The 15,756-nt window shown below is 40.8% G+C and overlaps 1 protein-coding gene across 2 annotated transcripts in view; it reads left to right on the top strand.

Moving 5' to 3' along the window:
- Positions 1-15,756, top strand: part of COL6A6 (collagen type VI alpha 6 chain) — a 179,238-nt gene that overhangs the window by 117,195 nt on the left and 46,287 nt on the right. For both annotated transcript variants that reach the window (XM_042238535.2, XM_060396529.1), the window contains exon 25: positions 14,961-15,023. In XM_042238535.2, coding sequence (XP_042094469.1) covers positions 14,961-15,023 — 63 coding nt within the window. The remainder of the gene's footprint in view (positions 1-14,960; positions 15,024-15,756) is intronic.

Genomic DNA, 15,756 nt, shown 5'->3' with positions numbered 1-15,756 from the left:
CAGGGTCGTCATTGCCATCTTCCTAAATTCCATATATATGTGTTAGTATACTGTATTGGTGTTTTTCTTTCTGGCTTACTTCACTCTGTATAATTGGCTCCAGTTTCATCCATCTCATCAGAACTGATTCAAATGAATTCTTTTTTACGGCTGAGTAATACTCCATTGTGTATATGGACCACAGCTTTCTTATCCATTCATCTGCTGATGGACATCTAGGTTGTTTCCATGTCCTGGCTATTATAAACAGTGCTGCGATGAACATTGGGGTACATGTGTCTCTTTCAATTCTGGTTTCCTCGGTGTGTATGCCCAGCAGTGGGATTGCTGGGTCATAAGGTAGTTCTATTTGCAATTTTTCAAGGAATCTCCACACTGTTCTCCATAGTGGCTGTACTAGTTTGCATTCCCACCAACAGTGTAGGAGGGTTCCCTTTTCTCCACACCCTCTCCAGCATTTATTGCTTGCAGATTTTTGGATCGCAGCCATTCTGACTGGTGTGAAGTGGTACCTCATTGTGGTTTTGATTTGCATTTCTCTAATAATGAGTGATGTTGAGCATCTTTTCATGTGTTTGTTAGCCATCCGTATGTCTTCTTTGGAGAAATGTCTATTTAGTTCTTTGGCCCATTTTTTGATTGGGTCGTTTATTTTTCTGGAGTTGAGCTGCATAAGTTGCTTGTATATTTTTGAGATTAGTTGTTTGTCAGTTGCTTCATTTGCTATTATTTTCTCCCATTCAGAAGGCTGTCTTTCCACCTTGCTTATAGTTTCCTTTGTTGTGCAGAAGCTTTTAATTTTAATTAGATCCCATTTGTTTATTCCTGCTTTTATTTCCAGAATTCTGGGAGGTGGATCATAGAGGATCCTGCTGTGATTTATTTCTGAGAGTGTTTTGCCTATATTCTCCTCTAGGAGTTTTAGAGTTTCTGATCTTACATTTAGATCTTTAATCCATTTTGAGTTTATTTTTGTGTACGGTGTTAGAAAGTGATCTAGTTTCATTCTTTTCCAAGTGGTTGACCAGTTTTCCCAGCACCACTTGTTAAAGAGATTGTCTTTACTCCATTGTATATTCTTGCCTCCTTTGTCAAAGATAAGGTGTCCATATGTGTGTGGATTTATCTCTGGGCTTTCTATTTTGTTCCATTGATCTATATGTCTGTCTTTGTGCCAGTACCATACTGTCTTGATGACTGTGGCTTTGTAGTAGAGCCTGAAGTCAGGCAAGTTGATTCCTCCCGTTCCATTCTTCTTTCTCAAGATTGCTTTGGCTATTCGAGGTTTTTGTATTTCCATACAAATCTTGAAATTATTTGTTCTAGTTCTGTGAAAAATGTGGCTGGTAGCTTGACAGGGATTGCATTGAATTTGTAAATTGCTTTGGGTAGTATACTCATTTTCACTATATTGATTCTTCCGATCCATGAACATGGTATATTTCTCCATCTATTAGTGTCCTCTTTGATTTCTTTCATCAGTGTTTTATAGTTTTCTATATATAAGTCTTTAGTTTCTTTAGGTAGATATATTCCTAAGTATTTTATTCTTTTCGTTGCAATGGTAAATGGAATTGTTTCCTTAATTTCTTTTTCTACTTTCTCATTATTCGTGTATAGGAATGCAAGGGATTTCTGTGTGTTGATTTTATATCCTGCAACTTTACTATATTCATTGATGATCTCTAGTAATTTTCTGGTGGAGTCTTTAGGGTTTTCCATGTAGAGGATCATGTCATCTGCAAACAGTGAGAGTTTTACTTCTTCTTTTCCAATTTGGATTTCTTTTATTTCTTTTTCTGCTCTGATTGCTGTGGCCAAAACTTCCAGAACTATGTTGAATAGTAGTGGTGAAAGTGGACACCCTTGTCTTGTTCCTGACTTTAGGGGAAATGCTTTCAATTTTTCACCATTGAGGATAATGTTTGCTGTGGGTTTGTCATAGATAGCTTTTATTATGTTGAGGTATGTTCCTTCTATTCCTGCTTTCTGGAGAGTTTTTATCATAAATGGATGTTGAATTTTGTCAAAGGCCTTCTCTGCATCTATTGAGATAATCATATGGTTTTTATTTTTCAATTTGTTAATGTGGTGAATTACATTGATTGATTTGCGGATATTGAAGAATCCTTGCATCCCTGGGATAAAGCCCACTTGGTCATGGTGTATGATCTTTTTAATGTGTTGTTGGATTCTGATTGCTAGAATTTGGTTGAGGATTTTTGCATCTATGTTCATCAGTGATATTGGCCTGTAGTTTTCTTTTTCTGTGACATCTTTGTCAGGTTTTGGTATTAGGGTGATGGTGGCCTCATAGAATGAGTTTGGAAGTTTACCTTCCTCTGCAATTTCTGGAAGAGTTTGAGGAGGATAGGTGTTAGCTCTTCTCGAAATTTTTGGTAGAATTCAGCTGTGAAGCCGTCTGGACCTGGGCTTTTGTTTGCTGGAAGATTTCTGATTACAGTTTCAATTTCCGTGCTTGTGATGGGTCTGTTAAGATTTTCTATTTCTTCCTGGTTCAGTTTTGGAAAGTTGTACTTTTCTAAGAATTTGTCCATTTCTTCCACGTTGTCCATTTTATTGGCATACAACTGCTGGTAGTAGTCTCTTATGATCCTTTGTATTTCTGTGTTGTCTGTTGTGATCTCTCCATTTTCGTTTCTAATTTTATTGATTTGATTTTTCTCTCTTTGTTTCTTGATGAGTCTGGCTAATGGTTTGTCAATTTTATTTATCCTTTCAAAGAACCAGCTTTTGGCTTTGTTGATTTTTGCTATGGTCTCTTTTGTTTCTTTTGCATTTATTTCTGCCCTAATTTTTAAGATTTCTTTCCTTCTACTAACTCTGGGGTTCTCCAACTCTTCCTTTTCTAGTTGCTTTAGTTGTAGAGTTAGGTTGTTTATTTGACTTTTTTCTTGTTTCTTGAGATATGCCTGTATTGCTATGAACTTTCCTCTTAGCACTGCTTTTATAGTGTCCCACAGGTTTTGGGTTGTTGTGTTTTCATTTTCATTAGTTTCTATGCATATTTTGATTTCTTTTCTGATTTCTTCTGTGATTTGTTGGTTATTCAGAAGTGTGTTGTTCAACCTCCATATGTTGGAATTTTTAATAGTTTTTCTCCTGTAATTGAGATCTAATCTTAATGCATTATGGTCAGAAAAGATGCTTGGAATGATTTCGATTTTTTGAATTTATCAAGTTTAGATTTATGGCCCAGGATGTGATCTATCCTGGAGAAGGTTCCATGAGCACTTGAAAAAAAGGTGAAATTCATTGTTTTGGGGTGAAATGTCCTGTAGATATCAATTAGGTCTAACTGATCTAATGTATCGTTTAAAGTTTGTGTTTCTTTGTTAATTTTCTGTTTAGTTGATCTGTCCATAGGTGTGAGTGGGGTATTAAAGTCTCCCACTATTATTGTGTTATTGTTGATTTCCCCTTTCATACTTGTTAGCATTTGTCTTACATATTGCGGTGCTCCTATATTGGGTGCATATATATTTATAATTGTTATATCTTCTTCTTGGATTGTTCCTTTGATCATTATGTAGTGGCCTTCTTTGTCTCTTTTCACAGCCTTTGTTTTAAAGTCTATTTTATTGGATATGAGTATTGCCACTCCTGCTTTCTTTTGGTCTCTATTTGCGTGGTATATCTTTTTCCAGCCCTTCACTTTCAGTCTGTATGTGTCCCTTGTTTTGAGGTGGGTCTCTTGTCAGCAGCATATAGAGGGGTCTTGTTTTTTTATCCATTCGGCCAGTCTTTGCCTTTTGGTTGGGGCGTTCAACCCATTTACGTTTAAGGTGATTATTGATAAGTATGATCCCGTTACCATTTACTTTGTTGTTTTGGGTTCGGGTTTATACACCCTTTTCGTGTTTCCTTTCTAGAGAATATCCTTTAGAATTTGTTGGAGAGCTGGTTTGGTGGTGCTGAATTCTCTCAGCTTTTGCTTGTCTGTAAAGCTTTTGATTTCTCCTTCGTATTTGAATGAGATCCTTGCTGGGTACAGTAATCTGGGCTGTAGGTTATTGTCTTTCATCACTTTAAGTATGTCTTGCCATTCCCTCCTGGCCTGAAGAGTTTCTATTGAAAGATCAGCTGTTATCCTTATGGGAATCCCCTTGTGTGTTATTTGTTGTTTTTCCCTTGCTGCTTTTAATATTTGTTCTTTGTGTTTGATCTTTGTTAATTTGATTAATATGTGTCTTGGGGTGTTTCGCCTTGGGTTAATCCTGTTTGGAACTCTCTGTGTTTCTTGGACTTGGGTGATTATTTCCTTCCCCATTTTAGGGAAGTTTTCAACTATTATCTCCTCAAGGATTTTCTCATGATCTTTCTTTCTGTCTTCTTCTTCTGGGACTCCTATAATTCGAATGTTGGAGCGTTTCATAGTGTCCTGGAGGTCTCTGAGATTGTCCTCATTTCTTTTAATTCGTTTTTCTTGTTTCCTCTCTGATTCATTTATTTCTACCATTCTATCTTCTATTTCACTAATCCTATCTTCTGCCTCCGTTATTCTACTATTTGTTGCCTCCAGAGTGTTTCTGATCTCATTTATTGCATTATTCATTATATTTTGACTCTTTTTTATTTCTTCTAGGTCCTTGTTAAACCTTTCTTGCATCTTCTCAATCTTTGTCTCTAGCCTATTTATCTGTGATTCCATTTTGATTTCAAGATTTTGGATCATTTTCACTATCAATATTCGGAATTCCTTCTCCGGTAGATTCCCTACTTCTTCCTCTTTTGTTTGGTTTGGTGGGCAACTCTCCTGTTCCTTTACCTGCTGTGTATTCCTCTGTCTCTTCATCTTGGTTATATTGCTGCGTTTGGGGTGGCCTTTTTATATTCTGGTAATTTGTGGAGTTCTCTTTATTATGGAGCTTCCTCACTTTGGGTGGGGTTCTATCAGTGGCTTGTCAAGGTTTCCTGGTTAGGGAGGCTTGTGTTGGAGTTTTGGTGGGTGGAGCTGGGTTTCTTCTCCCTGGAGTGCAGTGGAGTGACCCGTAATGGGTTACAAGACATCAAAGGTTTTGGGATAATTTTGAGCTGCCTGTATATTGAAGCTCAGGGGATTGTTTCTGTGTTGCTGGAGAATTTGCATGGTATGTCTTGTTTTGGAACTTGTTGGCCCTTGGGTGGAGCTTGGTTTCAGTGTAGGTATGAAGGCATTAGATGGGCTCCTATTGCTTAATGTTCCCTGAATTCAAAAGTTCTCTAATGTTTTCAGGCTTTGGATTTAAGCCTCCTGCTTCTGGTTTTCAGTTTTATTTTTACAGTAGCCTCTAGACTTCTCCATCTATACAGCACCGATGATAAAACATCTAGGTTAAAGATGAAAAGTTTCTCCACATTGAGGGACACTTAGAGAGGTTCACTGGGTTATAAGGAGAAGAGAAGATGGAGGAGGTAGTTAGAGGTAACTGGAATGAGATGCGGTGAGATCAAAAGAGAAGAGAGCAAACTAGCCAGTAGTCACTTCCTTATGTGCGCTCTATAGTCTGGACCGCTCAGGGGGTATTTACAGAGTTATACGGGAAGAGGAGAGGGAGGAAGTGGACAGAGGTGACCAGGAGGATCAGAGAGAGGAATGAGTAGGAGAGAGACAAATCCTGCCAGTAACCTGTTCCTTAGGTGTTCCCCACCATCTGGAACACACAGAGATTCACAGAGTTGGATAGAGGAGAGATGGGGGGGGAAAAGAGACAGAGGCCACCTGGTGGAGAAAAAGGAGAGTCCAGAGGGGGAGAGAGTGGTCAAGCCAGTAATCTCGCTCTCAGGTAAACTGGGGTAGTGAAGTTTGGGTTTTTAAATGTACAAAATTGGCAATAAGCACCTAAGAGCAAAGATTAAAAATCTAGAGTAGAGGTTGGATTTTCAAAGATACAATATTAAAGCGAAGCAGAAGGAAAAAGGAAGAAAGAAAAAAAAAAAGAAAGAAAAAGAATTATTAAAAAACAAACAAACAAACAGACAAACAATCAAAAAAAAAAATCAACAACCATCCAAAGACTATATATGGTGTTTGCCTTAAAAAAAAAAGGTCTTTAAAAAAAATAGTAATAATAGGTTATAGAAATAAAAATTAGAGGAGAAATAGAAGACTTAACAATTAAAAAAAGTTAGAAAAAAAAAGAAAAAAAAAAGGAATGCTTTTAAAAATATTAAAAATATATATATATAGCCCTTTCTGGTGTTATGGGCCATGTGGGATCACTTCCAAGGTGGTTCCCTCTGATTAACTTCTTCTGTTTGCTGGTTTTTTAGGCTCACTAGTTCAGTCGTGCTGTGGGGAGGGGGGATGCTGCAAACAAATAACACTGTCGTGTGTACACAGTATCTCTGCCCCGCTTGACCTGTCCTTTCTCGCTGCGCACAAACCGCTCCGGCTCTACGATGCTCAGCCGGGAACCGTCTGGGGCCGGCCCTAGGCTGCGTGCACTTCCCCGGTCCAAGCCGCTCAGGTTCGGCGCTCAGGCAGCCCTCAGAGGCACAGATTCGGCTGGAACTGCGCCTTGTGCCCTTCCCAGGTCCGAGTAGCTCAGGAGTTTGGCGAGCGCGGTCGCCGCGGCTTGTCACCTTTTCCGCCGCTGCCGCTCAGCTCTCTGGGTGGACCGCTGGCACACCCCGTGAGGCAGACTGTGACTGTCCAGCACCCCCAGAAGTCTTAGCAAAGGAGCCTGCTTGCAGTTAGGTACGTAAAGTCTCTCCGGGTCTGCAATCGCCCCTTTCCAGACCTTACGGCTCTGGCTGCCTGTCCCCGGCGGGCGATGGTCTGCAGCCTGCTTTTTCCGTTCCGTCCTTTGTTCTGTGCTCGGTCCTGGCGGTGTCTTATGTTCGAGCTTTTCGCGTGGTAGCTATCCCACAGTCTGGTTTGCTAGCCCAAGTTAGATCGTTCTGGTTGCGCATGGGGCGTTCCTGCCCGATTCTTACAAAGCTCTGCAGCCCGCGCCTTCCGCGCGTCCCTGCCCTGCCCCCACTTCCCAGTGGCGGATGCAGGCGTCTGTGCTGCTTTTCCGCTGGGGGAGTTACTGGTGGGCTTGTAATCTGTTGGTTTTAATTATTTATCTATTTTTCCTTCCTGTTATGTTGCCCTCTGTGTTTCCAAGGCTCGCCACAGACTCGGCAGGGAGGGTGTTTCCTGGTGTTTGGAAAGCTCTCTTCTTAAAATTCCCTTCCCAGGACGGGCTTCCCTTCCCGGGACGGAGCTCCCTCCCCACCTCCCTTGTCTCCCCTTTTGTCTATTATATTTTATCCTACCTGTCTTTGAAGACAAAGGTCTGCCTTTCTGGTTGCCTGATGTCCTCTGCCAGCCTACAGAATTTGTCTTGTGAAGTTTGCTCAGCTTTGAAATGTTCCTTTGAGGAATTTGTGAGGGAGAAAGTGGTCTTCCCGTCCTATTCCTCCGCCGTCTTTCCCTCCCTCCCCAAATAAGGTATTTCATTTGCCGTGTAGCATACTTCTACTGGGTGCCCCTTAATCTCACCTTGGCAGGTTTGGTCATATCATAAATCATCCAGCCTCTTGGCATTGCCAGTTAGTCAAAAGGCACCACCTCCCTCTAGCTGAGCTCTTCTGTTTATCTGCCTGGAAAGTATGGTTCCTTTCTTTCTTTGCTTTTCTTAAAACACCCTTGTCAACATGGTGAAAATACCATTTCAAAATGTATAGAATTTTCTATGCTTAGGATGTGATGAACTGGATCTCAAAATTATTGCTTTCAGAGGGAAACCATAGGAGACAAACAATCCAAGAACAAGAGAAAGTTATTCTTTATTGGCTTTATAAATCCACCGACACAGGCTTCACAATGTTTCACAGCACAAGGACCAGTGTTTCAAATGGAAGTAGATGAGTGTTTCCTAACTGCAGTCTTTTGAAGTTTTTCTTAGGATGTACAGTTAGAAAAAGGGATGTGATTTTTGTTGATGGTGTCCTGCAGACTTAATTGATGCACTGTTGAAGCATTCTGCATAAATCAAACGTGCTAATGCAGACAGGAATATGTGATAAAAGAAATACAGTCCATAGCATAACGAAAAAGAAGAAAGAACTTGGAAAGAAAGGCATATTCTTTTGTACCTTCCTTTGTTCCCTTCTTGTTTGGTTTACTTTAAGCCCTTTGCTAATGTAACCAATGCCTAGAAAAGAAATGGAAAATAGATGCAAAATACTAATTCCAGTTAGAACTGGCACTATTCCTTGAATACTTAGACTTATTAGCGAGATAATCACTAGCATCATGTGAAATATCAAGGAAGGTTGAGGTTATCCAGTGCCAATTTGGAATACAAAACATAATTTCTACTGTAGCTTTTACAAAGCCTAGCATAGTAGTCAAGGTCACAGAGTCCGGAGCCAAGCTGCCTGGGTTAGATTGCCAGATTCGTACCTTCTTAGCTGTGTGGCCTTGGGTAATTTATTTAACCTCTCTGTGCCTCAACTTTCCCAGATGCAAAATGAGAATAGTAATAATATCTATTATAATTATATACTGATAATCGTTATAATACCACATTGGATTATTGTGAAAGTTAAATGGTTTAATATATATAGGAATTTAGAATGATGCCTGCATTACAATAAGCATCATATAAACATTTATTACTACCATATTGTATCAACATTACCTAACAGGTACATTCTATACCCAAGGCACGCTAATGCCCATCCAAGGAAGGCCATAATAGTAGTATCTCTATGGCAATACATAATCTGTCTCACAATGGTTAAATTTCATCAGTCTGTGTAATCTAGGTCGGATCATCGACCATTTCGTTCACTCACTTGACGAACAAGCACTGATACACTCTTCCCGTGGGTCAGGCCCGATAGTGAAATAAAGGCTGAGATAGACACAGACCCTAGCCCCAGATGCTCCCAATCTCATAGAGGAAACTCGTGCAAACACATCATTGAGAGGTGATATGCTGAACATTAAAATAGAATTATACCCAGGGGATAGAGCAGTGGGAGAGAAGGTGGAGTTTAAGGAGGAGGACAATGGCTTAGCTTTTATAGGATAAGGAGGTGTTTTCCAGGTGAGTAAGGGAGAAACAGGCATGGGAAAGGAACCGTGTTGTACAAAGAGAGATCAAGGTGAATCTGGGAAGCCATAAATAGTTCGATGTGGATGGAGTGTGGGGTATACCAAGAAGGATCAGAATACCAAGAGTGTAGGGTATACCAAGAAAGATCGGCAGTTGAGCGCAGGGGCCGTCTCCTAGACTAGAACTGTCCAGGTCAGCACCTTCTTAGGTGTCTCAGCGCGTGTTCTTGCATTAACCCTCCCCTTGCTGCTCTCTTGATTTTCATTTTCTCAGACTTAGCTCATATCTGGCTCTTCCAGAAGCTGAGAATTTTACCTCCTTGAGGTATTCCATCCCGGCCTGATATCTGCTGGTTGTGAGTGTAGAAAGAATTTTACCCCCATAAAAATAGTGAGACGGATTTCTTTTCAGTGTGGAAAGGACCCACGTCTTCTGCCCCTGCCCTGTCATAGCCTATCCAAAGTCAACATGTTCTTGGCAGTGTCCCAGCCATTTATCCCAAACTCCTAGTGCAACCCTTTCTGACAAGATGCTACCTAAGACATTAAAAAAAGAAAAAACAACATTTAAGCTCTAAGCATCTCCTTTCTATCCTCACTTAAGCAGTTGTGATTGCCAAGGACTCTGTGTCAGAGTTGGAGGTTAGATCTCTCTAACCTGTTAGATCGCCCATGCTGGAGGTTAGATCTGCCCCAGCCTCCTGCATCAAGTTTGGAGATTCACATTTTTAAAACTCCAATCTCAGATGGTACATGTACGGTCAGAGTTGTGAAATCCTATCTGAAACATGGGCCTCAGAGTGGCTGGGAGTTCAGTCTCTACAGACAGAATTGAGTTCAGTTCCCATCTCATCCTCTTATTAACTGAGTGATTTGGGGTTAAATGCTTTGAGAATCTGTTTTTAACTGGCAAAATGGTGTTAGAAACATGTATCTCATTGTACTGTTATAAGGATTGAATACGTCCATATATAAATATCCTGAAGGGAATGGCTACCCACTCCAGTATTCTTGCCTAGAGAATTCCATGGACAGAAGAGCCTGGAGGGGTACAGTCCATGGAGCCGCAAAGAATATATACATCTCAGTACAATGCCTTGCCCAAAATAAATGCTCAATAAAAGTCCAACATTACAACAAAGCCGATGGAGATCTGACCTCTAACCAATGTCCTTTCCTTTTCAGTTCAGTTTAGTTCGCTCAGTCATGTCCAACTCTTTGCGACCCCGTGGACTTCAACACACCAAACTTCGCTGTCCATCACCAACTCTCAGAGCTTGCTCCAACTCATGTCCAGTAGGGCTGATGCTCTGGGCGCCTCTTTATTCTCCACAGCTGCTCTTCATCTCAGATCAAGTCAGTTTTTTGACTCGATATCTTGGGAGTCACAGGGAATTTTCCTTCTCTCCTTTAGAAACATGTCCCTTTTACAATCAGCAGTATTTGAGTGGGTGATATATCTGGGTAGCAATCCACTGAAGCTTGAGCGCCACTCAAGCAGTCACAGACCCCAGTTTGTGTGATCCGGCCCAGGAAATAGAATCAGGTTTTCTGATGTTCTGATTACAAATCTGTCCATTTCTACCCATCCAAGAAATCTTTTACTTTGGATGACTTTCAAACAGGATAATCTCCCATTGTGCTTGTGTGTGCTTGTAGGGACTATACATGAGTAGCTCTGAGAAGTCTGCTTTGTCTCAAAGAGCTCTTTATGTCTAGGGGAAACACAAAAAAATGAGCTCTTAAATAAGACTTCCAATATATCCCTCTTGCCAAGGAAAAATAAAAACTCTACTTTAGAAGTATGTTTCATGTACATGTGAAATACATACAAATTTCACATGGAAAACCAACAAGTTAAACACACTATTTCATCCCTCTTGGGGACCATTCTTGGATAAGTGGATGGATAGATAGAGGCATGGATGGGTGGACCGATTGGTTCTACATACAATACTAAGTTCCAGAAATGCAAAGTCAATAAGACATGTCCCTTCCTTCAAGGAGTGTCCAGGCTGGCATCTAGTGGATGAGTGAAATAAATGAACAGCTACATACAGAGCAGAGGAATCTGTGGGACAATTATGAGATCCAATTCATCCAGGGGATTCAGATCTTCCTGAAAAAGTAATGCTGAAAGTAAGATTTTTCAGGAAAGGGAGATTGTACCTCTCTCTAGACAGAAAATGGAACAGCTAAAGTAGCAACTTGCCCAAGTGTGGAGCCGTAAGACAACAGGAAGAAGTTGAGAACTTCACGTGGTTTGAGGAGCATGACCCTAGAGTGACTGATGAAAGCACAGGCGTGCAATAGCCACATTTGGAGGAATTTCACGTGTCAATAAAGACCTTCAGCATTACTGTGAAACCTGCTTAGAATTCAGAATTTCAGACAAAGCGAGAGCGTCGTCAGCCTGACATTTTAAGTCAAAAGGGAGAAAGAGAGGAGAATGGATTAAAGCAAGGCCAGGCTACATTTAGGGAAGCTGGGAATTGGGGCGAGCATTCAAGAAGAACCTGAAAGTAGGTGATAGCCTTGGGAACGGAAGCGAGATGGGCAGAGAGGAAATGGAATCTGTAGCACTTGTGGCTGAATGGCTTTGAAAGATGGTCTGGGGGGAGGCGTCTAGGATGGTACTTAGGTTTCTGACCTGGGTTTCAAGGGAAGTCAGGGTGGCACCGTCCCTTATGAAAAGGACTGAGCGTGACTGGTGGTGAATATAACTATCTCTGGTGATCAATTTTTATGAAATACCCAATTGTTTAGTTGCTGAGTTGTTCCCAACTCTTTGCAACCCCATGGACTGCAGCCCGCCAGGGAACACCCATCCATGGGATTTTCCAGGCAAGAATACTGGATTGCCATTTCCTTCTTCAGAAATACCCAATAGGCGTCTTGCTAGATGGATCTGCTGGCCAGCTGAGTGGTTTGGACCAGAATCATATATTTAGGATCATTTTTGTGGAAGTGGTATGTGAATCTATGGGGCTGTCACTCAGGAATAGCAGATGAAGTAAAAAAAATAAGGTCAGAGGAGCCCTGGGTACATGGAGGTTTATGAGGCCAATAGAAAGGAAGTCTTCAGTGGTTACTGAGAAGGAACCAGAGAGGAGACAGGAAAACCATGGTAACTGGGTGTTACAAAAGTTAATGTTAAAGCTTCAAAGAACACAGTATTAAATTCAAGTAAGATAACATTATAAAGTCAGCTGGATTGAACACACAGGTCATGGGAACTCCATGCAGCGATGGAAGTAAAAGTTAGGAGGGAAAGGAAAAAGAGCCACGGAGGGTGAGGAAACTGAGACTCTCCCTGTTTGGGGTTGTAGGAAAATTATTACTGTCTTCCCTAGAAACGAATTTGTTGTCCAGCAGTCTTTCCTATTAGGAAATTTTTTATGTCCATCTTATCAAATCTTTAATTTTTTTAAAAGATGAAAAGTTAATGTTAGTTTTTTCATCTTGAACAAAATTAACTTAGTATGCTTATTATACAGATTTGGTTTATTTTTAAATTATAGTAGCCATGGCCAAAAAAAAATGGGAAAATGACTTCAATTCACTGGTGTTTGGATTATTTACAAGTAAATAGTAACTGTAAACAGTTTAACCAAAAGAGATTTCTGTTGCCATATGTTTGGAAATCCCCAAGGAAAAGTTCAATCCCAAGTGTCAATAACATAGGAAGGCAGTTGGGCTGCTCTGAGTTGGAGTCTTTGAATGTTTTGCTCTAAAGCTCTTCCGACAAAGTGGGCTTTTCTCCACACCCTCTCCAGCCTTTATTGTTTGAGGACTTTTTGATGGCAGTCATTCTGACCGGCATGAGGTGATACCCCATTATGGTTTTGATTTGCATTTCTCTAATAATGAGTGATGTTGAACATCTTTTCGTGTGTGTGCTAGCCATCTGTACATCTTCTTTGGAGAATGTCTGTTCAGTTCTTTGGCCCACTCTGATTGGGTTGTTCATTTTTCTGGTATTGAGCTGCATGAGCTGCTTGTATATTTTGGAGATTAGTCCTTTGTCGGTTGCTGCACTTGCCATCACTTTCTCTCATTCTGAAGGCTGCGTTTTCACCTTAACAACTAGATGTTGTTCACCTAGTTTCCTTCATTGTGCAAAAGTTTCTAAGTTTAACTAGATCCTATTTGTTTTTTTTTTCCATTACACTGGGAGGTGGATCGTAAAGGATCTTGCTGTAATTTATGTCAGAGAGTGTTGTGCCTATGTTTTCCTCTAAGAGTTTTATAGTTTCTGGTCTTACATTTAGATATTTAATCCATTTGGAGTTTATTTTTTGTATAAGATGTTAGAAAGTGTTCTAGCTTCATCCTTTTACACATGGTTGACCAGTTTTCCCACCACCATTTGTTAAAGAGATTTTCTTTTTCTCCATTATATATTTCTCTTACACTGTTGGTGGGAATGCAAACTAGTACAGCCACTATGGAGAACAGTGTGGAGCTTCCTTAAAAAACTGGAAAGAGAAATGCCATATGACCCAACAATTCCTCTGCTGGGCATATAGACTGAGGAAACCAGAATTGAAAGAGAAACGTGTACCCCAATGCTCATTGTTTACGATAGCTAGGACATGGAAGCAACCTAGACGTCCATCAGCAGACGAATGGGTAAGCAAGTTGTGGTACATATACACAATGGAGTATCACTCACCGATAAAAAAGAACACATTTGAGTCAGTTCTAATGAGGTGGATGAAACTGGAGCCTATTATACAGAGTGAGGTAATTCAGAAAGAGAAAACCCAATACAGTATATTAATGCCTATATATGGAATTTAGAGCGACAGTAATGATGATCCTATATGCAAGGCAGCAAAAGAGACACAGATGCAAAGAAGAGACTTTTGGACTCAGTGGGAGAAGGCGAGGGTGGGATGCTTTGAGAGAATAGCACTGGAGCATGTATATTACCATATGTGAAACAGATGAGCAGGGCAAATTCAATGCATGAAGCAGGGCACCCAAAGCCGGTGCACTGGGACAACCCTGAGGGATGGGGTGGGGAGGGAGGGGGGAGGGGGGTTCAGGACGGGGCACACGTGCACCCACGGGTGATTCACGCCGATGCATGGCAAAACCTACCGCAATATTGTAATTATCCTCCAAGTAAAATAAATTAATTTTAAAAAAGGAAAGCATGCATGCTTTCTAGAATACTGGAGAGACTTCTATCACATCAAATAGATTCTCCATATTGACACATAATATGCTTACTTGTTTGTCTTGCTATCATGTTTGTCAATAAAATCTTAAAACTTTATTTATGTAGATCTTCTATCTTTCTTGTTAAATTTATCCTGAGTATTTTGCAGTTTTTTTTCTCTTATTGGTAAATGGAAATTTATTTAGGCTTACTCTTCTGATTTATCTAAGAGAAAAAAATGTCAGAACGTTTATCTTGTACCACCTGAACATGTCTTATGAGTGTTAATTATTTTTAGTAAAGTTTCTTGAGTTTTCTATCATACTAATCATATTCTTTGCAAACAAAGATAAGTTTACCTTATACTTTTTCAAAACCAGGAACGAGGAAGAATACAGTTCTAGGCAAATGTCATCTGAAATGCCTACTTCAAATGTTAGACATTTTGACAACATCTGCTCTAACAGCAAAACACTGAGAACCCAAAATCTCTCTGGAAGAGAAGACTCCCGGGAATCACAGTCATTTAGGCAACATCTGGTCTGAATCACTTTATTAATTTTCTTTTATTTACTAGTCTTCATTTGACAGTTGTGGTACTTTTTTCCAGAGCGGGAGTCAATAAAGCTGTAACTCTTTCTCCGTCTGTGGTTCATTTTCCTCCTAGAAGAGATACCGAGAGTTTCAAGGAAAGTTGATTTATCTTCTGCTATATTTGCAATCCTTCTTTCATTTCAGGGGCTTCCAGGACCAGCAGGAGAGGCAGGGAGTCAAGGCCGTTTGGGAAGCCAAGGAAATAAAGTAGGTCACATTCTTTATACCCATGAAAGCTGAGGTTTTCTTCTCAAGGGAAATGTGTCTGGTTATATTAGCCAAAGCCCTTTCAACACAGAAGAGACCATATCTCATTGCCCCTATAACCCTGGCTTGATTCTTAGAGAGCCAGCAACATCTAAGGACGTGGGTGTGGACCCAGATGAGGTCAGGGAATCCAGCTCAGCCGCAGCTCATGAGGGGCTCCACCCAATCTGAGAATCTCGGGGAAGGGGGACTCTTCTGGGACAGCCCTTCCTCCTTTCTCCACCTCCACCCCGTCCTTCTCGTCTTTCCTTTCTATCCTCCATTCATACGAACATTCGCTGAGTACCTTTGAAGACAAAATCACTATGCTGGCCCTCAGCTGGCCTGACGTCAGCTCCACAAAGGCAGAGGTCTTTGTTTTGCTCACTGATGCATCCCTAGAGCTCTGAATAGTACCTGGCATGTCATAAGTGCTTCAAAAATATCGGTTTAATGAAAGAATTTCTGGGTTGTGAGGTGATAAGTTTGACATAGAATCAACCCCACAAAACTGAGAGAATGTTCAAGACAAGAATCTATGATGGGGCTTCTCTGGTGGTTCAGAGGTAAAGAATCCACCTGCCAATGCGGGAAACACGGGTTCCACCCCTGACCCAGGGAAAGCCTACACACCACGGAGCAACCAAGCCCGAGCACCGTGACTACTGAGCCTGCGCTCTAGAGCCGCAGTACT

This window comes from Ovis aries, chromosome 1, assembly GCF_016772045.2.
Source record: "Ovis aries strain OAR_USU_Benz2616 breed Rambouillet chromosome 1, ARS-UI_Ramb_v3.0, whole genome shotgun sequence".
Lineage (NCBI taxonomy): Eukaryota > Metazoa > Chordata > Mammalia > Artiodactyla > Bovidae > Ovis > Ovis aries.
This window is presented reverse-complemented; position numbering and strand designations above follow the sequence as displayed.